Source organism: Colletotrichum tamarilloi (genome assembly GCF_030869305.1).
Source record: "Colletotrichum tamarilloi strain Tom-12 chromosome Unknown Scaffold_21.1, whole genome shotgun sequence".
NCBI lineage: Eukaryota > Fungi > Ascomycota > Sordariomycetes > Glomerellales > Glomerellaceae > Colletotrichum > Colletotrichum tamarilloi.
Genome location: NW_026849404.1, coordinates 375,613 through 402,636, shown reverse-complemented (window position 1 = coordinate 402,636; position 27,024 = coordinate 375,613). Strand labels below are relative to the sequence as shown.

General features: G+C 51.5%; 5 protein-coding genes across 5 annotated transcripts; 3 read left to right on the top strand and 2 right to left on the bottom strand.

Moving 5' to 3' along the window:
• Positions 1 to 631: 631 nt before the first annotated feature.
• On the top strand, positions 632 to 1,356 carry CTAM01_07134 (uncharacterized protein; the record flags this gene model as incomplete). The annotated part of the gene is made up of 2 exons (XM_060523159.1): positions 632 to 848; positions 983 to 1,356. 2 exons carry the CDS (start codon positions 632 to 634, stop codon positions 1,354 to 1,356), a joined length of 591 nt encoding a protein of 196 aa, XP_060382290.1.
• A 321-nt stretch (positions 1,357 to 1,677) lies between these two features.
• CTAM01_07133 (aldose 1-epimerase) lies at positions 1,678 to 2,974 on the bottom strand (the record flags this gene model as incomplete). The annotated part of the gene is made up of 2 exons (XM_060523158.1): positions 1,678 to 2,057; positions 2,119 to 2,974. 2 exons carry the CDS (start codon positions 2,972 to 2,974, stop codon positions 1,678 to 1,680), a joined length of 1,236 nt encoding a protein of 411 aa, XP_060382289.1.
• Positions 2,975 to 3,869: 895 nt separating this feature from the next.
• CTAM01_07132 (uncharacterized protein) lies at positions 3,870 to 4,145 on the bottom strand (the record flags this gene model as incomplete). Its single annotated transcript, XM_060523157.1, has 1 exon — positions 3,870 to 4,145. The coding sequence occupies one exon, from the start codon at positions 4,143 to 4,145 to the stop codon at positions 3,870 to 3,872; it is 276 nt and encodes a 91-aa protein (XP_060382288.1).
• Positions 4,146 to 10,273: 6,128 nt separating this feature from the next.
• On the top strand, positions 10,274 to 21,842 carry CTAM01_07131 (uncharacterized protein; the record flags this gene model as incomplete). The annotated part of the gene is made up of 3 exons (XM_060523156.1): positions 10,274 to 10,333; positions 19,002 to 19,022; positions 21,693 to 21,842. 3 exons carry the CDS (start codon positions 10,274 to 10,276, stop codon positions 21,840 to 21,842), a joined length of 231 nt encoding a protein of 76 aa, XP_060382287.1.
• Positions 21,843 to 22,559: 717 nt separating this feature from the next.
• Positions 22,560 to 22,832, top strand: CTAM01_07130 (uncharacterized protein; the record flags this gene model as incomplete). Its single annotated transcript, XM_060523155.1, has 1 exon — positions 22,560 to 22,832. One exon carries the CDS (start codon positions 22,560 to 22,562, stop codon positions 22,830 to 22,832), a length of 273 nt encoding a protein of 90 aa, XP_060382286.1.
• Positions 22,833 to 27,024: the final 4,192 nt, after the last annotated feature.

Sequence of the window (27,024 nt, the reverse complement as noted above, 5' to 3'; positions counted from 1 at the left end):
GAAATCATCTTTCGTAATGAATTAATGTTGGATTGGACCTGCTTCAGGTTTTATGTCGTAGATCTGGTCTTTCTCCTATAGCAAAAGTCGTCCAGCGAATTAGTGCACTCTCTTTTTCACGATATCAAGACAACTAATATACATATTTAACACATTTAAATTGTGCTCTGCATTCATCACTGCTCAGTAACCATTAAACTACAATGAACGAGAGCATACTGAGAGATGAAACTTGCCGTAACCAAGTCATCTCATATGCTACACATTACCTGCAAAGTGACGGATTATAACCATACCCGAAAGAGCCCGCTTGGCTTACCTTTTCCCCCGTCCGTACATCCGTCCTTCAAAGCACTACTCGCAAAATGACGTCGGCTTTCACTAGCCCCCGGATCCGGATCCGAACGGTTCAACGCGGTAGGATCAAACTACCGAAGTACCTACCCCAAAGTCTGACGTGAGACAACAGAAACCACACCACCACGAGAAAGCAAAACCTCTTATAGGTATTGAAGAAAGCTCTCCCCCTCTCCATTCAAATCTGAGACCAAATCTCCAAGTCCCAGACACATCCGCACCATTCGTTTTGCCCGATTGTATAGAGGTGCACCTTCTTCTGTTTCCCCCAACTATGCAGCTGTGGTCTCACAAGGCGAAACAAGACGCCCTAAACCAATCAGACGAAGAGCGGCGTCAGCAGCCCTCGTTGCGCGAGATGCTCGACAAAAAGTCCAAAGCAACAGAAGGTGATCACAAGGACTCATCCGGCCCGATACCGATCATTCTATGCGGTAAGACAGAGGCGATTGGTCGCGGCGTCATCGAGGGCCTGAAGCCGGAATATGAAGGTAAGCTCCCAAGACAGCGCATTCCAACCCCCGGAATTGGACAAAAAGAAGGAAAAAAAGAGTGAGAGATCGAGTTATGAGACCGAATTGATGAGAGAGTCCTGAAGAATTGAGGCTCACAGTCCCCCAAATAGTAATCCACTTCATCACCACCCCCGCCTCAGGAGCCCTCATCATCCCAGCCCTCCTGACGTCTTCTCCACCGCCGCAGCACCCAGACACCAGCACAATCGGCAGCGGAAACTATGCCTCTCCGCCCCGCGCCATTGTCCTGGGTGGCGCATTCGATGAAGAGGCCGTAAAATCCCTTCAGAACGCCGTCGTCGAACAAGGGGTTGCGGCTGCGTCGAGAAAGGTTCCGTGGCTGAGGCACGACGGGAGTAAAGCCGCGCCGCCTCCCGGGCCAGAGTACGGCAAGGCCATGGTCGCGAGGGTGAGGGAGAAGTTGGGGCTGTTGGAGGGGGAGGGAAAGTTGGATGGTGGGTATGGGGGTGACGAGTGGTATTAAAGGGCCTGGTGTTGGTGATGCGGCAGCTTGGTGGCAGCACAAAAGGGTAGTATATGGGCTTTGAAGTGGGGGTAGGAGCATGGTGTTGTCGAGGTGAGGCCTCGCTACAGCAACAGTTCATACATAAGACACAATCATCGGGTCGATCAGGTAGATTACGATAAAGTTCATTAATCCAGACGGGTATTCCGCCATTCATGCTAAATCCCCTCTTCATGGTATCATTAAATATGTGAAGGTGAATAGAATATCCTGCTTTCTTCACGCATCCCCCCCCCTTCCAGCACTATACTCCCAAAGCATCACTCAATCGCAGTCCTCCTACGAACTGGAAGTGGAGTTGATGCTGAAGCGGTAGCTGGCCTGGAGGACGTACGGGTCACCGCCGGGCTCGTAGATCTGCTTCTTGGTGCGGCCCCAGGCGGGGTTGTTGATGCCGTCGATCCAGTCCTGGACCTCGAGCACGACGCAGCCGTACTTGGGGATGATGCGGGGGAACTTGGCGTCGTCAAAGAGACCCTGGCTCTTCTTGAGGGCCACGGAGCCGTTCTGCTGACTGCAGCTGTACATCTGGAAGGCGTCCTGGTCGGTGTAGACCTCTAGCTGGATACCGGACCACTCGGACTGCATGCGGGCGACGTAACCCTCGGTGCGCCAGTTGTAGGGGCCCAGGTCGTTGCGGTTGACGATCCAGCAGTTGTCTATATTTGTGTGGTTAGCTTTCATGTGTGCACTCTGCGATAAGAATTGGTCCATGCTTACCATAGCCGGTGCAGTTGAAACCGCAGTTGTTCTTGAGCTCGGGCTTGGAGAAGTCGGCACCAATCTGCTTGGGCGCGCTCCAGAAGTCGTTGACGGAGCCCTTCTCGTTGGCAAGAATCTCACCGGTGGGGATGAGAATGTTGTCAACGCCCACCCTCTGGCCATTGTAGGGCATGTGAAGGGTGTGGTTGAGAGCCAAGCTGGTCTCGTTGTTGGAGAAGCCATCGAGGTTCCAGTAGGTGTGAGAGCTGAGCATGATGGGCGTCTTCTTGGTGGTGGGGACGGCGATCATCTTGAAGTCCCAGTTCCAGCCGTTGAGGGTGTAGGTGATGAGCGACACCACTTCGCCAGGGAAACCCTCCTTTCCGTCAGGGTCGGTGAAGGAGAAGGTGATGCTGTTGTTGGTGTGGGAGACAATGGTGAAGTTGCGCCAGTCCCATCCGTCAGAGCCTCCGTGGAGGGTGTCGAGGCCATTGTTGTCGTTGAGGTCGATCTGGTATTTCTCACCGTCGATCTCAAAGGTGCCGTTCTTGATACGGTTCGCGTAGCGACCAGGGACACCGCCGAAATGGGGGTGCTGGCGATCCGTCTCGTAGTAGGTGGCGTTGTCCCAGCCAGCGACAATGTCGCGGGGGATGCCGTACTTGTCGTTGATGATGAAGTCGGAGACGGAGGCACCGTAGGGAATGAAGGCGGCCTTGATGTGTTCGCTGGAGATCCAGTACTTGCCGTCCTTGTCAGGACCCAGCGAGGAGGGAGCCGTGGTATTACCACCGGATCCGCCAACGAACTGGGCGAGGGAGGTGGCCGGGGCGAGCAGAGCTCCGACGGCGACAGGGAGGAATGTTGAGCGCATCGTGTAGGTGTGCCAGGCAAGGTAACAGAGGATTGAAGCACAGAGGACGGCGGGCCAGAACAGAGGATGATGACAGGAGGACGGACAGCAGAGCCTGTGAGAGGGGAAGGTGGGATGAAGCGGGAGCTTATATCCCAATGGCAATGGTGCTCCTCCCCTCATGCGGGAGGAGCGGAGAGACTTGCACATGGCAGTAAGAATGGGACGATTCTGATCATCGGACCAACGAAGCTACGTTATGCAGCTCGAGGATGGCAGAGCAGGGCCGCAGAGTGCAGAGAACCAGCTCCACTCTACTCTGGGGTGAGGGGGATGACGGGTCGGGGAGAGGTACACCGTATCCCGGACGCGTGGGAAGAAGAGAAGGACGAGGGCAGAAAGAAGCAGTAGCAAGGGCCGATCAACGGATTGGATGCGACGGCATGATGTTACTGGAGCGTCTAGACGAACATGTGGTGGTGGAATCCTTTCGCTTGTCTGGTGTCTGGTGCTTGGTGGTTGGCCCCGGCAAGAAGAAGACAAACAAAACAAGCTGGGCCGAGCTAATGACTGACTAGCTAGCTAGTCGTAGCGTGAGAAAGCTTTTTCTTTCGCGGTCAATGGCAAGTAACGTTGGGCGAGCCGAGATGCAGGAAGCCGGGGTATGAGCGTGCGGAGCAAGTCCCAAGGTAGGCGTATCCGTGTAAGGTAGCTAGCTAGGTAATCCAATTGCTCATGAATTGAGGTGAGGTGCAGGGGAGCCAGCTCCGGACAAGCAGCAGGGCAGGGCGAGGCTGGGCCGACGGCGAGGTCGAGAATGGCGGCGATGATACCCTCTCCAATGGGACGAGCGGGGTACAATTGGCGCGTGGTTGGCTACGTTTGGTGCTTGGGTAGCTTTCAGGAACAGGGCCGGCTAGGACAACGGGCCAAAAGTTCCTTCTTGGATTGGTGGGTTGGATCGACGTTCCAACAGCAATGAGGAAGAAAAGACACAAAGTCCGGGGTATGGTTGCCGGACCGGACGCGATGACGACGTTGGGACCTTGGGAAAAACTTGGGGGAAGAGGAGAGATTCCCCATGGTCCATAGATGCCGGGGGTGGGGAGTTGGGGAGAGAGAATGGAGAAACAGGGGACGGCTCGGTGTCGGGAAAGGCGTTTATGCGTGTTTCATTGGCGCGCGTGCGCATTATCCCGATGACCCGAGTACGGTACAAGGTATTCTGCAGTTTCTACGGATGTGGATGGCTTCTTGGTCTTGATCACGCTGGGCTGCGAACGGTTCAAGTTTGCCGGAGAAATTGAGGTGCGGGGTTTTAGTGCCACTTCCCCAGATGTTTCTCCCTGCTTCCCCGCTCTGCGCCACTCGATGTTCAACTTCTCCTCTCTGATCAAAGTCAAGCTTTTTCTGGCCGATGCTGCAGCTGCACCAACAATCCGTCACGAGTTGCCTGGCAAGGTCAGGGTATCCCGTAGCATCATACTTGTAGGCACGCAGGTCAAAGGCTGCCGCCGCGACGGCATTTCCGAGGCACCTCCTCCCTTCCGTCAACTCTGAACTATCCACAAGTCCAAACCTATCCTCGCTGTTATTGTGATCAATTGTAATTCCTCTGACGACTAAGAATGAGGTTGACTACCTATAATCAGGATATATGGCTACAATTCATTTTTCCCATCCTCATGGGTATTTCTTTCGTAGATAATATAGAGACCCCATGGTCATATCAATATAAAAAGTCTAAACGAACAGTTCGCAATTTTGCCGTAAAAAAGATCAAATGAAACTAAACAATGCCATTTGCGCAACTGGCTCTGATTGGCACGCATCGTCCACACCACCCCGGGAAGCAATTTTGGCCTAAAGCAAGCCACACACACACACATCTGCCAACCTCCTGGGACACCCCCGGACTGCAGAACCAAAAGTCAGCTGTGTGGCACGTGGAGCTGGAGCTGTCACGACTACTGGTGATGCAATGTTCTATGCGGATATCTCAAAGAAAGATGTTTTGTACACCCAATCTTTGAAAACATGCAAGCCACAGTCGACATCTTGAACAAGCGACTTCACAGGAACTTGGCCAGGCCCATCCATAGACTAGACTATGTGTTCTCCGTGAGCCTATTGCTGCAGCTTGAGGCTAGCAACTTCTTGCGTCGCTTATACGGTCTACCTTGGCGTAATTAGTTCTCTGTTCTCTCTCGTATCCATGTCAGTCTGTAGCTCAAATTCTATCCCATAAAGTCGTTCTCAGTTATAATTTGAACGGATCAAGGTGAAAACAAGCCATCTCAGCTCATAAGCGACGTACGTCTCATCGAAGCCTACCATTTGTCGGCGCCGAAGCTGTCTGTCACATTCAAGTAGCCTCCCCCTCGGTACCACCATCCTCCGAACCAGAACTTCGGGTCGCTGAATCTTGAAAACCCCAAGTGAGATGCAAGCAGGGTTTCATTCTGACAGACTTCCCCCAAGCCACGTGGCGAGTGGTTCAGCGCGGCTCCAGCTTGTCTTTCTGTCGCCCGAATGGGTGGCCACCTCGTGTGGCAACTATCAATGCTGCCATGTCACTTGCGAACCATTCATTCGGTAACTCCATTCGACGACCGGATCACACGGTATCTATGGAGGTCGGACAGCTATTGGAGCTCATGGCGAAGTAGGATCTGTTGGCCGTCTTTTTGCGGCCGTGGTCTCCACAAAATATGCGCCGGACATGAGCTCGATGCCGTTATCTGCAACGAACTTGTGCGGTGCACTTGGTCAGCTGACCATGATTCGAGCAGTGCATGAAGTGGAAATGGTCTGGCTTTTCGAAGCGGTCAAACCAAGACTAGATGAATAGTGCAGTACTGGCGAGAATGACATTGACGCTCGCTGGACTTGCTACTAGGTATGTTAAGCGTCTTCCCATCCAAGATCTGCCGCAGTATGTTCTTAGTGTCTCTCTTCAGTGTCAACGTTGTAGCGGCACAAGGCGGTGCTTTCACCACGTTGGTTGACTACCGATTAATTAGGTAGTACTTGCCCCAAAGCTCTCTCTCACGTACACACTGCAGTAGCTTATGATGACTTGAGGGTGAATACGTTTCTTCCTCTCATACCTTCTTGGCAGCAGAGATCGTAAGGAGGAGATTAGATCCAACGTTAAATACCCGGACCCAGGATGGGGAAGAAACTACCTCTAACATTCATATTGACTACCGTTACGCTACAGAACCGCACTACAGATGTCTTGGGCGAGTAGCTACTCGTTCCCTTAGAGCACAGCTCAAGTTGGCCTCTGACGCACGCAAACCCTCCCCTCTTCCGAGTAAGCAGGTTAGTCGATCTTAGTATCACCGAAGACGAGTCGGAAAGACACATTCGAATTTCAACGGCACTGTTCAACGGGTGATCCATGAGACCACCTCTACTGTTATCCTCACAACTGGAGTTCGTACATTCTCAGACGTTGTGGCCTATGCCCTTCAGAGAAGGGAGACGGTCTCCGCGAGCCGTCTATTCTGTACTAGTAAACATCCTTCATGTCTTTTTTGAGTCTCTAGATGTTGGTGTACGCGTCAGCGTGGGAAGGCTTTCGGCCGATACGAAGCTCAAAAATCCGGTATTGGCCTGTGTACGTTATGTATGTTGACGGGGGAAGTTGTGGGGATAGCCCGCGATTCCCCCGCGGAGTGTAAGACTCATATGTCAGTGGAAGGCCCGTTGTCGTGACCCTTGATGCCTTCCAATGACCTCTTTTCGGCCCTCATATCGCAACACAAGAGGATGACCCTTCGTTGAGGTTGAGACAAGGATGATCAAGCGAGCAGAAAACCAGAATGACAGAGTACATTGGCGGAGTATAGACAAGGTAGTTCCAGAGCACCTAGCAAGAAACTCTCGCAAATGTAATGACAGATCATTACGGTGCGTATTTCAAGCCAACTTTCAGTAAGCAGATTGCAGATTGAAGTTGCAGACGGACAAATGTAACAGATAGACACCATATCACGTCTTGGCTCCCTCAAGAGAGTGCTTCATCCACCGTCTCGTGACCAGTGGAAGATATACAACGGGGAATCTACCCAAAACAATATGAATTGTAGGTACGAGAGATGTGAGAACCTTGCTTGCTCTCAGCTATCGAACGAAATAAACCTGCCAGAATCAGGTCATGATCAAGGAGCCAGCCAAGGCACCGTTCGATCGTGTCGGTTGTCTCTGCAGAAAAGCTTTCACTGGTACTCATAATCGTCAAGAGCTTCCTTCCCGCTTTATTGAGAGCTTGTTCAGCTGCCAGCTGAATTAAGGCACCGTAATAACAAATCTATTCTTGTTGCTACGGCGCTGAATGTGGATTTGAGATGAGCATTCATCATTGAAGAAGTTTCTGCACATTGCAATTGGACGGCTTACTTTGATATGGCGTCTTTCTATAATGGATTCTGTTGACAAATCTGCGACGTCTCGTTGCTCTTCTATCGAAGTATTATTCAAATGCCGTTTACCCTGTGGAACAGGTCGGGATCCAAGTACGAATTGACCTACACCGTCTTCTATCGAAGATGACTTCATGTCCTCTTCCCTAGATCACGGAAATGAGGTTGACGTGCTTCTTCGGCCGAAAGAAAAGCAAGTCGTAAGCCATTTTACCAGACCATGAAACCACGGCTTCGCATTTTCTATGGACCGACTGAGCTTCGTCATCCAGAAGCACTTGTGGAAGATTCCATGCGATCATTTCCTTTCCTAGGGACTTTGTTTCAGACAGCTGGCGAACTATACGATTCCTTTGAAGTTTAGTTGATCAGTCAATCACTTGAGCGGCTCATCTCGTCAAAACTAGGAATCTATATGAGATATTTGAAGGTATACACTCAGTACTCTCGTCTACCTTTGTCATAACTACCTGATGATTATGCAAAATGAAACGTGAAAAGATGAGTATATTTTCCTTTTCTTCATTGGTATACCTTGTTTAGACATCTCTACTCGACTCTATAACAAGACATTGACATATGTATAGATATTGGAACCAACGGAACCAGGCTCTCACTAACAGCCACTTTCACCTATCCGTAGCTTGCTCATCCTGCGATGGCCCCAACGCTCACATCGTAGCGGCTATATAGATTTACTTTCTGGGCGGTCTATCACAACCTCTAATTCATCTCATGTTCGTCGAAGCATAGCCCCCCCCCCCCTTCAAGTCCAAGTCCGCCAACCGCCTATATCATGCCAGACCTTCACCAGCATCCATTCACATGATAGCAATGTGGGCAGCTTTTGTGCCTATGGACTGAAACTGATGATGAACAATTAATTGTCGTTAACAGTGTAATCAGGTGGTTGTAGACGAGTCCAGTTTATAAAAGCTCATAAGCCATCCCAGATGAGGCAGACTCTCCCGTCCAACGTGTGACTACACGCATATGGCACAATGTATATCTATATATCTATATATCCCGGTTCTTCTTCTCCGTAGACATTCATCCACATTCACCCTGTGTCTGAAGGCTTAACCCCGCTTCTCAAGCATAGGGCTGCTCCTTACGATGCATTTCAAGAACATCGCAAGCAGAACACTAGCTGGGGTAGGGTGAAGGTGAGGATATGTTTAAATCCTCTATTGGGCTAATTTACTCGGTAGATACAGGTTTTAGGGTCTTGATTTGCGAAAGATAAATACCATATTTCGAGGATTCGGTATCCAAGTCTTTAGAAAAACAAGACATTCAACCCACATCCTGTGAACCAACTCAAGGCTGATTTTTGTTCCATTGAGGTATTCCAGAGATGTACTGTCACACACGCCAATGGTATCTGAAAATTGCCTTCTGAATTTCCTATTCTAGGCAGTAGACGTCGAAACACACAAGGAGTCACACCACGATTTGTCCACTGAGTGGTTGGCGGCGGTGGGTACGGTGGTCACCAGTAACGGGGGGAAGGTCAGATTGAGTCGGCCGGCGACGAGCTCGTATGTGGGCTCACAGCCGAGGGATATGACGACAAGCTCGGTTCTTTCTTTTCTCCATCCATCGAAGCAAGTGCTTGGGAATCGGGCATGCTCAGCGATGGAAGAAGAAAGCACCTGTCAGACTTGTCTTTGATCCTCGGCACACTCTCAGCAGATGTTGGTGGTGGAGAACAGGATCGAATCCCCATCCACCGATTTTACCTCGCGTGTATATTCAATACTTGGTACACGGTACTCCGTATACGGGCTCACCTCGGTGACGATGGGTTTACAGATTGCAGGGAATGCCGAGCAATCTCTTTTCACCTTGCCTTGCCTTACTTCGGTGAGGCAACGAGAGCGAGATGTTTGACCTCACTATTTAACTCCATCGTTTTGCATTACTAGAGGATTGCCGTAGTACATGTAGACGCTACCCTACCCTCGAATTCCGCACTATTTAACCTTAACCCTTTTTTCTCCTATCCTTTCTTCTATTCTACCCTCTCCCTCGTTAAAGGATCGCTAGAATCGTAGTTTTAATAGCTTATTAATAAGCTAATATTATTATTTAGAGGTAGGTAACTTACTCTTATACGTAGGCGCTAGGAGTTTTATTATTACGGAGATAATAATAAATATATTAAAATATTCGAAAGAGCTTTTTAATAAATTTCTAATACTATTTAAAGCGATTATTCTCGAGCTATAGGAGGAAGCCGAGGTACTATATTAATATAGCCCTATCTATCTTATTAATATTAATAATACCCTTTTTAGCATAGGATATATTAGTAATACTTTACGGCCGCGTTACTATGCTTTGTAAATCGTATTTAATAACGGCGAAAATTCTAGCGTTTTTTTTTAAGTCTTTTATTAAGGTTATTATCGTAGGGTTAGTTTAGTTATTAGTATTTTAGTAAGTATTTTAACTTAACTCGGAGGCTCTTATAGCTCTTAATAAGAGGTTTTTAAGGGACTTATAACTAGACTTTTTACTTATTACGGGCGAAGTTATTATAGTTAAAGCTATAGCGATTAAAGCTATAGTACTACTTATAAACCTCGATAATAGGTAGTTAGTAATATAGTTATTTTTCTTTTATAATAAGCTTAAAAAAGTATTTTAATTTAAGTGCTGGGTGGGTACTATACTATTTTATTAAAACTATATTCTTGTACTTATGACTTAGAAAGAATTAACTTTCTTCGATAACAAGGTACTCAGAGATGTTTGACCTTGGTCCCAAAAAGAAAGTGCGCAGTTCCAGCCTCCAAGTGTTTCGATTATGGGTTCCTTCCGACGTCGAGCCGCGAGGTGTCCCTCCCGTCCTCTGTTGGGTAAATGGAAGTCAACAAAACCGGCAATGGCAGGCAACCTTGAGGTCAACAACAATAGTAGGAATAGCAACAACAACCGGCTGCAGGTAGGCACGGCCCGGCAAAAGACGGTTACGTAGCACCTTCTCATTCGCTTCCGTAGAGGTGACGCAAGCCAAATGGAAGGTAGAGAAGTGGAAGGAACCTACCTTGGAGAGGTAGGTAGGTGCCTTAGGTAAGTGTGCGGCTGTTGCCCTCGGTGAAGTGGTACCTTAGAGGAAGGTGTGGGCGGGTATCCGTCACACCTTTGCGCCTTTCTTTGATTGATTGAATATCCGTGGCCGTAAGGTACGGTGTACTCCTTCCTTTCCATTCCTTATCCATCAGATACCTTACTCTAGGGCAATCTTCACATGCTGTTTGCTCACATTTGCTGCTGTCGGCTTGCCCCCTTTTTTCCCTCCTCCTGTCCTCACTTCCATTCGCATCCCCATGAGAGGGAAATCCGCAAAGATCCATCATCTCAAAACCCTCCCCCAGACGACGCCGACGCGACAATCTGTCCCAAACAGAAGACACATTTTCTCGGCCCCGCAAACATGATCCATATGCCCTCGGGCAGGGTGACACCGCAGATCCTATTTTCCAGAAGAACAAGCGAACAATTCTGGGACGGGGGGTGACGCAAACGAGAGCCGGTTACAGGGCTCCACCACCACCACCACACCTGTGACCCAGCAAAGTTCGGTCTGCCGTCTGAGCTTGAGGATCCCCGGGTTGTTGTCATCAAAAAAGACGAGAAAATTTTTAAAATTGCATACGCTTCCGCCCAGGGTCCCAAAGGGCCAACACGACAATCACCATTGCAATGCTGTCACCACATGGTCATGGTCACAGCTTGAGCTGCTGCTTCTGGTTCCACCCTTTCCACACCAAACCGCATCGCAACGCACCGCTTCTGAGATGCATCATGGATCCCTCACCGGCAGACTCCCGCGCTCACCAGGCGGAACACCTTCCCCGGTGCCACGAGGTCAATCCCCATCCCTCCGTCCCATCTCATCCCCGACTAGGTTTTAACGGCACCTTTGTGACAGCCCACAGCCAGTACGAATACAGCTAGCACCAACCACCCACTTGGCAATCAACTTCAGCAAGCAAGTGGCTTGTTGTTGAACTTTGATTGCTGTGCCCTAAGCCCTTCACACCGTCTGGCTTTCGACGCTCACAGACGCCAGACGAGCAAGCTCATCATGGATAATGGATGATGGACCTTTTCGAATCGTCAAGGATGCAAGCCTTTCACCGCATGTCTTTGAGGATGCCACTACGGATACCTAACGTTGCCGATGCAGCTGACCGAACTGGCCATGCGAAGAAACGTTCACTCGCTTCCAGCCGCAGCACGTAGGTGCCCGGTCTGACTCGCCATAGAGTTCGTCTCCGAACATCCTCATCAACTTGGGCCAGTCGCAATCAGCCGGTTCGAGACTTCCAAAATGCCGTGTGGTCTGTGCAGCCAATGCCACTCCATACTCAGCAACACTATCCCTATCTGTAGGCAGACACGGATAACTACCTTCGCTACAGGCTCAAACGACAGGGCTGAGTCATGACCTGTCGCTTCAAACTCTCTGCGTTCGCCCAAGGAGAAAGCTTCTGGAACCCTTCCATAGCCTCGCTAGACCCATCTTTCAGCATCGCAAAAGTGGATGCACGGTTCCCGTTGACTCTCGAGAGTATGTACGCAGTACGGGTAGTGCGAATATACGACACTTCTATAATTCTTTTACGCCTCTCAGCAATTCGCGAACCAGTTGGCCAGGTCACGAGCATCTGCGGTGAGCGACAGAATGTCCATCACTAATCTCTGTCTTTTGTAACAAACTTGCGCTACTGCCTTAGGAAGTCCCCGGGCCGCAGCACTAGGGCTTCCTGGGCAGCGCCTACTCAGTCTCCGCGCTTGAATACAGCTACGTCGCGGTCTTGCTCACCGAGACAGCCCTCAGAAGAGTTTGGAGATCAAATTTTCAATAGCCAACTCGATCCGCTATCAATATCCACTGTGGTCTCGGTGTCCCTTAGTATACGAGCTCTTCACCGGATGATCGAGACGGGATCTCCGTACCCCCTCAGCCAGACTAGGGGCCCTGCACCAACTCGACACCTTGACCTTCGGGTCATTATGAAGCTTGAACACAGCATAGTTTTTACAGAGATTAGGGGTAACCTTCACCGACAACTCAGTCTCGGCGGCTAGAGTACGTACGTGGCGCTGGCCCCGTTGAAGAGAGATCCACGCTGTGGGCAATTGGTCGGAACTGGCTCCGGGGCAGGCTTCGTACTCCGCAGAGTCCTTCACCAAACGTGGCACCCACCAAAACCCGACCAGCGATGAAGTTCATGCTCCCTACACACCCTGTCGCCATACCAGCATGGCTGGGGTCGCCAAAAGGGCCGTTTTCCTTCAAATTTTCCGTTGGTCCCAAGTGCCCGGCAACGAAAGCCTTGTCTGCAAGGTTCCTGGACGTTGAAATTCGCTCCAATCTGATCACCTTGAGTCGGCGTCTGCCGCTGGTCGTGGGATCGCAAGCCACGAAAGGTGGGCACAAAGGATCACGGCTTCATCCGCCAGCCCAGCATGCGGAATTATGGACGGAGGCGCGTTACACATGGCTTGGTGGAGCTAGCCGAAGTGGTGGCAGGTCCTCACCGTTGGGTTGGGTTGGGCTTTGACAAGGTGTAACCTCATCAGACCTCGGGATACCGTTTGACCGGCCAGCAAGGGCACCACCCTCTTTGCCACAAATGTCACATGATTGACCTCAAATGCAACGGGACTTGCACGCATGAGTACGCGAGCATCGTTGGGCGTCATCTGCTCGCGAACGATGAATCGGAAAGCAACACCTATTGCGACCATTTGTCTGGAGGACATCGAGGCGGTCATCAAGACGAGAAGCTTTGCAGCCACCGGCTCACGTTTAACAGCAACTGGTCTGCCGAAAAGGGGGCGGAAGCATGAGCTTCTTAATGATGGATGACCGGTTCCTCGGTATCCAACCGAGGAGGGTCACAATTTTACCCCTGTTTCATCGCATATTTCCCCCAGCAGACCCGAGCCGGCGAATGGGCTAATGCAGGAACGGCGGTGCCAACAGTTTTGATTACCTTGCTTTGAGCGGTACGGGAACAACAGGGCAGTACGTACCGCATTTGTCTGGACACGTGTACCATGACATTGCCCTGCCGCGGCAGGTTCCTCCACCTATGGCAAACCGTCATCCTACGTATGGATATGGGTGCTGTAGGAACTCGTCAGGTCGCAACTTGCTTTACCAGGCCTGTTTCTCAGCAAACGCTGATTTATCTCAGACCACACCCGGCGGGCCATCAATCTTTTGCTCTCGGCCGCAAGGTATCCTCCCCCGAGAACCAGCTGCCCGGATACCTATTCTCCAGGCCATCGACAGGGCGTCTTGGATACCAGCACCAACCAGCCTCCAGGGCCCGGTGTCGAGAGCTCCAACAGACCGGGCCACGATCCCGCGAGGATCCTTGAAACACACAGTGCAATCAGCATTCCCGGGGAAAAGACAACACGGTGCGAAGTACCATAGTACATATTACCGAGTGGACTTGCTAGGTGGAGGAGGCACTTCTTACCCACCCTTTTACCAGGGGGTTCTCAACCCCAACGGCGGGTTTCCTGTACTGAGCCAGTTCCCGAAGGGGCGAGGGCTACTGCAGGGCTTCCAAGCCTACTTTACCTTATGCTTCCATGCTTCCACAGCTTCTGGAAGGCTTCGATGCAGCAGAAGTTCACTGTAAGGACAGTGCTCAGGTCCCTGTCACCGAGCCCTAGGGGCGAACAAAGGTCCCTGAATAGGACGTCAGACAGGGAAGCCTTGGCCGCGCGACATGGAAGGGGCCGAGGGGTATGCGAACAAACGACCGCAGCGCAATGACAGCTACGAATACATTACGATAGAGAAAGGCGACGTCTGCAGGGTTCCAGATTGATTGATGGGAAAGTTGTCTCGTCCGCCGATTTGGAGCAATGGGGACACAACGCTACGCGAGATGGCTACCGAGACGAGAGACAACAAAGGCGACGGACGTTGTCGTACCTTGCCTCCCGTGGAAACATGGTTGTTTGCGGCTGCTGTTCGTTCCCCAGCAAGCCAAGCCCGTCTTGAACGAGAGGTTTGCTCACCTGTCATTTTTGGAATGCTGACAATGATAGAGGTGATGATTGATCGTGTAGGCCACCATCTACCAAACGATTCACTTGGCATGAGAGACTGCAGTTACCGTACAAAATACTCTGCCCGGTAACTGGGAACCCTGCCGCTGCCGCTGCCTCGCCCTCTCCCTAAATCATCATTTGTGACAGGGAGATCGTTGGTTTGCATGCACAATCGCCGCGAATTCGACATGAGATGAGAAACGTGTTTCCAGCGACAAAGCTTTTCATTACTGTGGCCAATCCATGTCACAGCCACGGATTCATCACCGCATCAGTTTCGATTATACTAAAGGCAATGTATTATCACGGCGCCAAAGCGAATTCTTCCCAAGAAAGGCGCAGTCAAAAAGCAATCAGCGATAGGAAACGGATCTGTGCTTTGCAATAGTGAAGTCGCCAAGTACTCACAAAATCGGCGTTTCTGCAAATCACCAGACTGGTGTGCCACCTCGATGACATTGGCTGCGCGAGCGGACGGGAGCGATCCGCTCGCTCCATGCAACCACTGAAGCCCGTCGCCTGCTTGTCTCCTTTGGGCGAGCGGTCAGTGTTTGGTCGCTTGCCAGCAAGTCTGTTACATGCCGTATTGAGAACAGAGGCCGTGGCGATCGTTGTTAGATGAAACAGTCTTACCGCGGACTGATCTTCGTCTGAGGGGCTTCACGGTGGGAGAGGCTAGTGAGAAATCCGCCGCGGATCTTCCTGACGCGATGCTCACCTACTACTCGGAGGTGACAGACACGGAAGGTCGCTGGCCTAAAGGCCTTTTACCCACCTAACCACCGTATCACCGAGCGATCGCCTCCATCAAGAGAGGACATTGGGAATTCTTGTTTTTGCCTCGGAAGCATGCTCAAGGATGCACCGTTAAAAGATCGCCACCAAGTCCCCCTGCTCATCCCGTCTTGCACCCTATGTCCCTGAGAAATCAGAATTGCCTCACTCCCAAAGAGATACTGACAATCGGAATCATCGACTGAGTTTCACAGACTAGACAAGCCGAGCCCGAAGAGTTCAGACGATGTGCCCAATCATCTGACGCATTTGTGCCTACTTTGCGCATCGGCTGACAGGGAGGCCGATTACCTTATCTAATGCTCTCTTTCTCACTGTCAATCGCACAGGAGCTGTCGGTTCTCCGGATACTAGAGATTTGCGGATATGAGAACTGACGCAAATCCTCGCATCGCTTTGTGGCAGAAGCTCATTCTTACATCTCTAAACCGGCCGGCACCGGAACGGAAAACCCGTCACCTATCTAGTCAGAAGAGACAAGAAGGTACACGTTAGGACGGGCGGACCGTCAGGTTTCTGACGATTCAGTAAGTTGATCAATGTCTTGGCTAAGCGGATCTTGGACCGCATGCCAGTTGCCATCCGTTGATATGTTGGTGCACAGCTGCGTACCGTCCAAGAAACATTGGCAAAGTCCCATATTGCCCGTGTACCTCTGACCGAGTGTCGCCCGTTCAGCCGTCGTTCCGCGGCCGCTGGGAAAACTTTGGAGGATTCCGAGCGGCCGTCAATAATTCCTGTTGGATCGCGAGATATTGAGTTCGTGTTTCGCGATGATGACGACACATGGTTAAACTTTTCTGGAACCTGCAGGTTCAACATTACACTGCAGCGTGGTCGACAGTCAATTCACTGTCAGCGGTTGTCTTGTCCCCGATCCCGAGTGTGCCATGGCGCGCAGAACCTCCCTATTCTGTGGTAGAACGAGGTTTCCAGGTTGCGTGAATTTGACAGAGCCATTGATCTGATTCCCGCCAGCAAACTGGCCAAAGGGGACGCGAAAGGTCGGCTCTGGGAGGGTGCAAAATGCAAAAACGTGGGTCTAACACACAGGATGGTGTTGTAAGCACCGATCCAGGACGGGAACGAATTATAAGATGCTGTGGCTCATCGCGAGGCACGACGGATAGGTCGCACACTAGCCTCGAAAATGAACTGGGAATTGGCTGGTTGCATGCCATGGATTGGTTATTGACGGAACATGCTGGATCTAGCCGCCTCTCAAGGTGTTTCGTCCGACGGGACAATCCCAAGGCTCAAACAACAGAGGTCAGTTCCGCGGCCTGTCCTCGTGTCCGGCGTAATAGCACCAATTCCGCATATAAGAAGCAAATGAACACTTTGCAGACAACAACAATTATGATGAATCAGCCGACGGAAGAGGCGCGGATCGAAGCGAATATACGGACGAAATTTTGGTCACGCCTTTTTCCTTGCCCGACAAGCTGTCCCCGAATGACAGCTGGGAAGAAATTTTTGAAGCGAAGCAATGGGAACTAGCAAGCGGAAGAAGCAAAAGGAGCAGCTAGGATGTTTAATGTCGAGTGCTTGGATATGACGGTGCTCACCGAGAGGGCACGGGCTCAGCGACGCGAGGAGGCGTGACGATGGGCAACGGATCGCTGTTACCATTCCCCTCCCGAAATGAGGAGCACGGCAGGGAGAAGTGTGACACGCCCGGGTCGTCGTCGCCGGCCGCCCGCCCAAGCTGCTCGAGGAACCAAGGGATGGAATGTACGAGGCAGTAGGATTGACGCTCAGCATCTTGAGTCGGACAGTCACACATGGACAATAGCAGCATATCGGTGCTGTCAGGCTGGGCCTGGCCATGGATGACCGACGAAGGCATCACAGGGAACGCGACACACAAAGTTGTAATCACCGAGAACCATCGGCATGGATGCCTCCGTGTAATGCGACCCTTCGTTCACATTGCTGCTTCGGTTTGTCCCGCAGCTAGAGCCCACACCCGCCCGAGTCGTGAGAGTCAGACGGGACGTGCAGCCCTCATCAGAATGCAAAGATGGGAGAGCCTTGCAACAATAAGCAAGAATGGGCGGAAGAAGAGACGAGAAAGCGAAAGAGAGGGTGTGCAGCAAGTTTGGCAAGCGAGCAAGTTTTTTCCCCCCTCTCTCTTCGCGTGTGAAGGGATATCGGGAACCAAGCTTGCAAAAGCATCCAGACTCTCTATTCTTTTCCCTTTTCCTCCTGAATGCGATTTCCCCCTCCAACTAACACGACATGACGCATGGCCAGTAGCTATTTTTGTTTACCGCAGCACCGGCTCCGATGAATGCTGTGCACACACACACACATACACAGCCAAGCTGAGCTGAGCTGAAGTGAGCCGTGAGGGCGAAGCTAATTAAAGGATGCGACTGACTAAACAGAAAGTCTTTGGCAAAGCATGCGACAGCAGCGTTTTGAATCGGGTTGCAGCGAAAACATGCGCTAAGGATCGCGGCAGAATGACAGGTCGGCAGCAGGTAGAACAAGGGTTCTCTCCAGGCGCTACGTTTGAGTAAAGGCTCTGGAGGTGGAAGTAGAAGCCTGGGAGAGGTGAAGTGCGGGAGAGAGGCATGGAGGGAGAGAGGCATGCAAGCATGCATGGGAGGGACACATACGAATATCGGTACATACACACGCACACACACACACAGCAATCAGCAGCATGGCAACGTGGATTGGAAGCAACGTCGAGGCTCGTCCGCCAGTCGTCCGTCACCATTCATGTATGCGTGGATGGGTGGACGGATGGATGAATTGGTCGGATAGAGTGCACCCCTGGAGGCCAATGACCCCTGCTCTCCGTGGTATCTCAGGAAGACCCTGGTAGGGGCGACAACCGTCAGTGCAGATGCGCAGCAGGAGACAAGCAGAAGGGCAAGCCGCAAGCTGCTAGCAAAGATGGAGACGGGGACGAAAACCAAGTGTTCCGGTGAGCCTAAGGTGAGGACGGATGGAGCGATACGTACCGGCAAAAGGAACCTCGGCGTTGACGTTCCATGCACCTAGCGGTGGATACCTGACCTCACTGCCGTCCAATACGGGGCACCAGGCTCAAGGTAAGTATCTTTCTCTTGCTGCGTAGCGCGTACTCCGTACTCTCTCCCTTTCCCCATCTTCGATTTCGGCGGTCCTTCTTGTGGGATAGAAGTTACCTTAGTTGCTGGTCAGTGGTCTGGCTGCCCCAAGCGGATGGATGTGATTCACTTCCATTGCGGATGCTCTTGTGGTCAGGATGCCTCATAGACTGATACTTTGCGTACATACGGAGTAGACACGGTATCCGTACCGGCGATGCGGTGCAGGTGCCCTGTTACATGAGGAGCCCTGTAGGAAGTACTCTTTCTCATGCTTCCATGAGTGGACCAGCCCAATGTACCGGGAAGCAGTCATCGCAGACCCTTTTGCATTGGCGCATTGTCTTTTTTTCTCTCTTTTCTTCTTGTTGTTGTTTTTCTCTTTCTCGGGTTCCTTTTCGTACCATCTCTTTCCTTTCCAAGGCCGCGATTTTGGCCGCTTCGCCATTGAATTTTCTCCCCGGGTCGCGCCAGTTGTGCAGACATGAACCATGTTGGTTGGGCCTCAACAGTAAAGTGCTGGCAGAAAACCAGCTGGCGCAAAGTAGGATCAGCAGCTAATACTAGGTACGGGATAGGTGGACTGGGGACAAGCGGCGAGACGAGTAGGTAGTGGACAGACAGACAGACACTTGGACCTGAAAATAGGACACGGAAAAGTATGGTGAGGTAAGTAAGGTAAGGTAAGCACCATACAAGTTGCTTCACCTCGCCGCCTCACGTTGGTCGGGCTAGGGCATTTCATCATTTCAGTCACTCTCTCCCTGAAAGGCAAAAGGAGACCAAATGCGCTGAGACGTTGAGACCTGACTCTTTCTCGCTCTCTCTGCTGCCACACCAAAGCTTGCGCAGTCACGCAGTGCGCACCACCGGCGAGAAGCCACGGCACGGCTCTAGTCTCGATTGGTGCAGTTCCAGGAGCTCCCCGATAGCCTAAGGAGGAAGAAGCGGGTGTGAGGTAGCCGCTACCTAACCTAACTCTACTCTGTACTTTGATCTTGTTGCGTTCCTCGCCTTCGCCTCTGGGCAACAACTACTACGCACAATTATCGAGCCCAGGAACAAGCGGAATTGTTCAGCTGTCTAGGTATCTCGATCTCTTGCTCTCCCTCGTTCTTTGCATGCTATGTACGGATATATCCAGGGGCAGTCAAGATCATCCATACGTACCTGATTATCGGCATGGAGCAAGGATACCCGTTTGGCTTGCCTGAAGTGTGTTGTGTTCACTTTGCTCATCCTCTGAGAGCAGCAAATAGATACCTTGGCCGGGTACGCAGTAAGGCAAGGTGCCAGGCACAGAACGGGCTACGTACGGGTAGCTAAAGTTGGGTACGCACTATCTACAGGTATGCAGCATTGCAGAGGACTAGCTAAGGTACCTTGCTTCGTACCCAAAACGCCTCTTCACTTTTTGGGGCCCGGTACGGAGTACGGGTACCTGGCATAGGCATGGCATGGCATGGCGTGGCGTGGCATGGGACGGGGCATCTTGCAAGGAAGGCCAGGGCCTGGCGTGGCTTTCATGGCTGGCTAATGCCACACTCCCCCCCCCTAGTCCTCCTTTCTCTCCATCCATGATCCCTCTTTCCCTCCCCCCCCCCTGGACAACATGAAGGGGAGGGCCTGGGGCCTGGGGTCTACCGTCTGGGTACCACGGTACCTTGCTTAGGACCTAGCCGTCTCGCCCAGGGGGGGGGAGGGTGCGGTTTCCAGCTTGCAGGATGAGCAGCGGCAGCAACCAAAGATGCTGGTCCCCATCCATCCCTTCCCTTGGTTCCCTTTTTTTTGCCCTTTAATTTTTGGGTGGAAACTGGAAAGAGAAGGAAAAAAAGGAACCACCAAACCTGAGGAACATTACCTACCAGAACCAGACCAGACCTGTCCTGGACCTGACCAGACAGCCCCGAAGGGAAAAAAAAGGTACCTACCTCTTCCTGGCCCTACCTCACCTTGCAAGTCGCCTTACATGGTTCCAGTCCAGCGCCAGTAGCCCATGAACCCTCCTCCTCCCCCTTCCCTGCGCTCCCGCCCTGACATTACATTACCTACTTTACATTGCGAACGAGAAAAAATTTCCCATTCTCGCTCGGGGCGTCTGGAATAAGATAGAGAGAGAGTGTGTGTGTGAGAGAGAGACCTTCTTAATCACCTCCCTCCCATCCGTCATCTCCTGTTTCCATTCTTCTGAGTTCCTATCCTCACTTACCATCCTCCTTCTTATTCCCATCCTCTCCCCCCTCTCCTCAACGGCGCATCGCTCTGGTCTCTCTACATCTCTCACGTTCGACATCCAGTCTTCTACATCTTTCTGCGCTACTTGCCAGCATCCACTAGCTTTACCACCACGCACAAGCATCAAACCAGCAGCAGCACCAGCTCTCAGCGCGCGCTCCATCACACACAATAGACGCGCCCCCCTTTTCTCCTGCACGCTCACCGCAGTCCCTGGGACCACCAACGTTGCCAACACTCCAAACAAAAGAGCAGTTCGCGCGACCCACCAGCAAAGCAGTTGTTGCCCGTTTCTCAGCTCAGTAGACTAGCGAGAGAACCTGCAGCAAGCCATTCTCGTCTCGTCTCGTTCCGCACCGTACAGCACCTCACCTCACCTTACACGCCTACCATACCTGGCAATACTCTCCGCGACCTGCGCTTCACAGAGAGGATCAGAAGAAGGGAACCCGTTTATTCCAAGACCCCGATCCCGAACCGAATCAAATAATATCACCAAAACACAAAAGGGAATTCCCCATTGAGAAGCGACTTTCCGAGACCTGCGCAACCAACCGTCTCGATATCCAACCAACCCCCCGACGGCACACCCACAACACGACAGAAAAGACTTGATCGTCTGCAACTGCGCAAAGCCCATCCTGCTCGAGCCATCCACATGCAACGGTGCCGATAATACACTCCCTCGCTTCCTCCGGACCGCCTGTTTTGCCTCAGCTCCTCCTATTTTCTGCGAAACAACCGAGCAGCATTGGTGACGCCCAATTTGGCAACATACCCAGGCCTCCTTGCATCATCACCGCCTCTTTATCCCCGTCAACTCTCACCAATCCCATCTCCTGAAGACACTCGCACCCAAGTCTTCAAGGCCGCTTTCCAACACGTCGCACTACGACGTTCTAAATTGTGAGTCAGAGTTGCAGCAACGGCATCCACTAGCCAATTTTTTTACACCTTGTGCGGCATACTCCCATGTCCTACACCGGACTGCCCTGTAACCATCTTCACCGTCATGTCGCGTCTGGCTTGTATAAAGTTGACGCTCTGTCCTCGCTACCCTCGAGAGATATTTGATCGAATCATGGCTAACAAGCGATTTCAAAGAAACTCAATTCCAACCAGTTCTCGCTTTCGAAAGCACCTCCAATATTCAAAATGGGTGTCAGAGAGATCACTCCCGCCTCCAACATGGGCCGTGGTGCCTACGACACGACTGGAGTGCCCAAGCCTCCTCCTCGCCCCAAGCCTCGATAAATCAGCCTCGTGCTGATTATCATGATGAGCGACACGCAATTGACGTGCCATGAGCACGATCCGACGAACGAATTCCACATCTCCACTGGTCCGCGGGCTCAGGCCAACGCGATGATTTTTCCCACGCGAGACATCTCGAGAGGATCCAACCGCCCCCCTACTCTCTACGCTACCGCGTGTCTTATTCGATCATGCACACCCAACCCATACTTATCCTCTACAACTCTACTAATACTGGCGGTCCATTTCCACCTGTACTACCTCATCTGTACAACCAAAACGTCCTGGCCGATTTTTCGCAACATTTCATCATACACCATTTAATACGCATATCTGTCGAAGACTAGAACATACCGGCTCGCAGCCACAACTTGCTTCCCAGCAGCAAGGCGAATGGGAACGCCTTACACGGTTTTCATGATGTGGCATCGATTTTATTTTGTGTGTTTGTGGGATCATTTCATCCCACCTGCACCAGGGAGAAGAAAAAAGGGCATGGCGTTACAACATAGACGGATCTGGGTTTCTTGAACTTTGGCTCCTTTTCGACGGGAATTTTTTTTTCAAAAACGTTTTGTTTCCTGTCAGCTCTCACATACCTCATCTGGGCCCTCGACGTCCTACGACACGACACTCGGCGACGGCACAATATCCCCGGCGGATCCATTCCAAACTGTCGGTGAGTGCTTCGCAGGCACTTTGGTCGGGCAGCAACGCATGACAACGCAACCACCATCCTCGACGCACATGGCTCGCAGCCGCCTCAACCGTCAAATTCGAGGGTGTGAGACGACAATCTTCCTTTTACATGGGGTTTCTCGGACAAGGGCACAAAAGAAACATGCAGCTTCAAGCGCCTGTTTTCCTTTTTTTCCATCTCTATTTTCCTTTTTCATTTCTGTTTGCTTTCACCTTTCGGGCAATGCGATTCTGGGACGGGCTACAAAAAATCTGGGAACTGGACTGGGAAAAGAACTGATTCGCATATAGACTTTTGATTTTCTTTCATTTTGTTTGTACCAACTACCCCCTGTATTCTCTAGGTTTGGTCGACTTTTACGCACAACCAGCTACCTCGCGGTCCTGGTTTGAGCGAGAGCACCAAGGATATGTCAGCAACGCTTTCCTACTTTTTCATTTTCCCTTGTCAGAACAACAAGGCGATGGCGATGACGGATTTACTACCACTACATCTTTATTATTCCCCCATTTTCTTTTTTTTTTCTGCTTTCTCATGGTGTGCTCGAGACCGGAGGCTCCATGGCTAGCTGATCGTCCATATGTGGGCGATGCGGGCTTGGATGGACTCTGGGATTGACAAAAGAAGATACCCCGCGGGTTTAGCCCTCTTTAGACTGCATATGTATAGTACTGCCATCTACAAGAGCCAAGATAGCTACACAGCGCCAGCGCATAGGAAAAGGAGACATCCAAATTCGAAACAATGAAACATTTAAAAATCATATTACATCACCTCTCTCTTTTGTTTTGCATTGCACACCGATATTTGAGTTGAAGCCCTATCTGATCCTGCCTACCTAGGCGAGTGCCCAATCTGACGTGGAGACATTCCAGATCTAGCAGATGTGTGTGAGTGTGTGCAGGATGCATCTGAGACGGACAGGGGTGTTTGTTGGACGAGAGCATTCCTTAACCCCCCGTATGAGGGCGGCGGCGGTTGCTCTCGAAGCTCATGCTATGCTATGCCATGTCATGCGGCTCGACACATTCGACTCGACTCGAGAACTTCTGTGAGATGCTCGAGTAATTCAGTTCAGTTCAGGAAGAAGAGGAGAATTCGGGATAGGCGATGGACGGCGAGACATGGCAAAAAGAAAGCTAAAGGATAGGTAGCTGAGGGTTTTCCCCCATCGCAGGGGGGCTCCCCCCAACTTGGTGTGCCGTAAGGGGGCAAAGGGAGAGAGCTAGTCACCCACACAACGGGACGTCTATCCGGGAGGGAAGGGAGAGAGCGGTTCGGTTTTAGTCTGGTGTAGGTAGTCACGGTAGAGTATCTAGAATACCCAAAGTAGAGGATCGGATAGTGTTATAGGGGAGGGGAATGGAGAGGGGGGAGAGCCACACAAGATCGGGGGGCCGGGGGGTTCGGATGCGGGATGCGGATGCGGGATGCGGGATGCGGGAGAGGGGTTCTAGGCCAAGGGGGAATGCGACGACTCTCGCCCATCCGCCCATCGTCATGCTTGAGGAAAGAATTCTCACTTTAGACCTAGACACCTCCCCCTCGGGTGCTCGGCCAAGACGAAGGAAGGGTCTCAGTCAAAAGTTGGTGATTCGGTCACCACCGACTGGTATCATATGCCTATATGGGCGTGACAACGAATTGGGCAAAGACGCATGAGGTAGCAGCAGCGGCACGACACATCACGGGGGCATGCGAACTACGACGACTTACATGATCGACGGGGGACGCGGACGCGTGCCGACGACACGTTGTGTGTATGTATGGTAGGTATATATGTATGTATGTATGCGCGTGCGTTGTGTTGTGCCTGCCGGCGACTCGAACAGGACGAGTCGAATGAGACTTTTTGAAAGCAAAGGAGCCTGCTCCGTGACGGCTACCTCTGCCATTTTCTGCCGCCACACACCTACGACAGACTGGTCTTCCTCTGGCGTGTCTGGGTACGGATACCTTGGGTACTAGTGTTCCCCCCCCCCCCTTTTTGTCTGATCAGAGACCTTTGAGGAACGCGGAACTAGTCGAGGGAGAGAGGGGAACCGGCCGGGCGCTTATGCGCTGCAGCGTCAATCGATTTAGCGGGGGATAAACCATGGCGAGAGACAAGACGAGGATGACTTTTGATTTTTTTGAGAGGAGGAGCGAGGGGAGGCAAGGGGGTCATGATAGTGGTGGTGGTGTGTGATTTGTTTTTTGAGCAGTCGTCTTTTCGGACTATGGCAAGCTAGGCAAAGCAAAAAAGACAAGAAGAAAAAAAGAAGAAAAAGAAAAACGGGCGATGGTGGTGATACAGTCCACATTGCTTTTCTTTTCTTGAGCTGTGTCGTAGATCGTGGTTTGCATGGCGGTGCGTTACGGGCGTGTGCGCGTGCAGCCGGGGAAGACGGATCGAACATGGGTGTAATATGAACAAGGTGATGATCAATCAGATAAGTAGAAAAAAAATCTGAAAAAAAAAAAAAATTTTCCAGGTGAAGGATTCATTCAGTATTCAAGGAAGCGACGAAAAGCAAGTTGGTTACTCGTACTGGGATGCGTAGTCTGGCGCGAAAGAGTTTGGATAAAGGGTTCGTTCGGATGGCATGGATGGTGCCGTGTAAGTTTTCTTTATGGTCTGTATGGGATGTTGGCCATGTGGAAATAGTGCTGCCACTTTCTTTGCCAAGACCTTTTGCATGTTCGGATGTGACGTTGGAGTTTTTTTGATTTTCTGCTAAAAAAAACCTATCTTGGGGGCGGGCTTTGTACTGTGTAGCCTAGGAGACTACGACTCTCGAGTGATGCCCTGTCTTTTCTACGGAGTAGACTTTCTAGACTTTCCTCCGGTCTCACGCGGAAGATGGGTTTTACGAGCCGGGCTGCGTACGGGCCGGGGCGCGGGAGAGAGAGAACTGGGAATAGGAGCCTGAAGAGATTCGAGAAGAAGGGGGGGGGGGGGTGTAGTGTATGGGCAAATCAACAATGACGCTATCGTGACACTACCGTCCTCTGCGGGCATCGCTAGTTCAACATACGGATGCGACGTTGTGGAAGCACTGCCGTAGGGTTCCCCGAGATTTCGATGTGCCGAGACTGGAAGAGAGCCGCGAGAGCTGAAAAGGGTTGGGTGAGTGAATGAATGAATGAATGGAATGGGAATTTGTTTATTGGGTACGATGCGAAAGTGCGTGCAGTAGTAGATTGGCACTTGGGACATCCGAAAAGGAGCCCCGGTGCCCAGGTGTGTGACAGCTGATAGAGGTTGCCTGGTAGCTTGGTTGCCATCATTGTCGCATCGCGTACGTCGTCCAACCAATATACTGGGAGTGTATTCGTAGGGAAGATACCGTATACGAGAGCATACACAACGACCCCGAGACGATGGTTCCCGGATGCGCTCAGTTCTGTAACGTTGAACTGGTCCGACGCTGTGTGATGTACGTAGTATTTACGGATACGTCTGTATTATTGGAAACACCATACATTATTACATTATCCTGTAGTCACGCGTGGCACGGGGAGGCGACACGTTGGGACGGGTTTACTTCAGGAACAATCGCGTTTGGAGGAGGACGAACACGCGCCTTGGCTGAAGCGCTGCGCGACGACGCGCAAGTGCCAAAAGTGATAGGAAGTTCCGAAATACAGCAGCTCCGTATGATGTGGTCAACCCATTGCGCAATCAGGCAAGGTGCTAAAATTTTGGGTTTGATGAACTAAAATTACAACAAATTGTTGGAAGATGAAATAGGGGAAATTTCAGGAACAGACACACACACTTACACCACCCTGCCGTGCCGTGCCTGCCCCGGGGAACGTCAAGACCAAAGAAATGTGGAAACCCTAGAGCGAAAAGAAGAAAAAGGGGGTGGTGTGAGTTCAGGCTGTTTGGGAGCGTGTGAGAGCTGACTGCGTTTCCGTTTGTAGCTCTCTGTAAGGTATCGGCCGGGGGGGGGTGTGTGTTCGCACGGCGCTAATGCAGCGGCGGCGTCCCGGGAACCAAAGCGCTGGGACCTTCTTTTTTTTTTCCCTCTCTTTCCCTTTTTGCTGCTGTTCGGGAGTGGCCCGCGGTGGGCCGGAGGGAGGATGAAACGGGCCTATCATTGACCGAACTCCGCGCTATGTCCCTTTTGGGCTCCTCGGTGGGGTATCCACTTTCTTTTCGGACGAAAGAAAGCTGAGCGGTCGGTGAAGTCCAGGTGAGAGGAAAGGGACGAACGGCCCCACACACTCACACCTTGACTCGCAAGGTGAAGGAGCAGGAGGAGCCTACCTACCTGGGGAAGTACCTCAGCTCCGACCCGACGCGGAAAGAGAGGGTTGCAGAGAACATGCGGCTAAACTGCGCGGCCTGCAGAAGGTGCCGACCTATTCCGGTAGTTGCAATGCAGGGAAGGAAGGGGGAACGTTTTGTTTCTTCTTTCTTGTGAGACACTCAAAAGGGGGGCTAACTGTCGATCTCCTTTTTTGGCTTTCACATCGAACAAAATTTTCAAAATT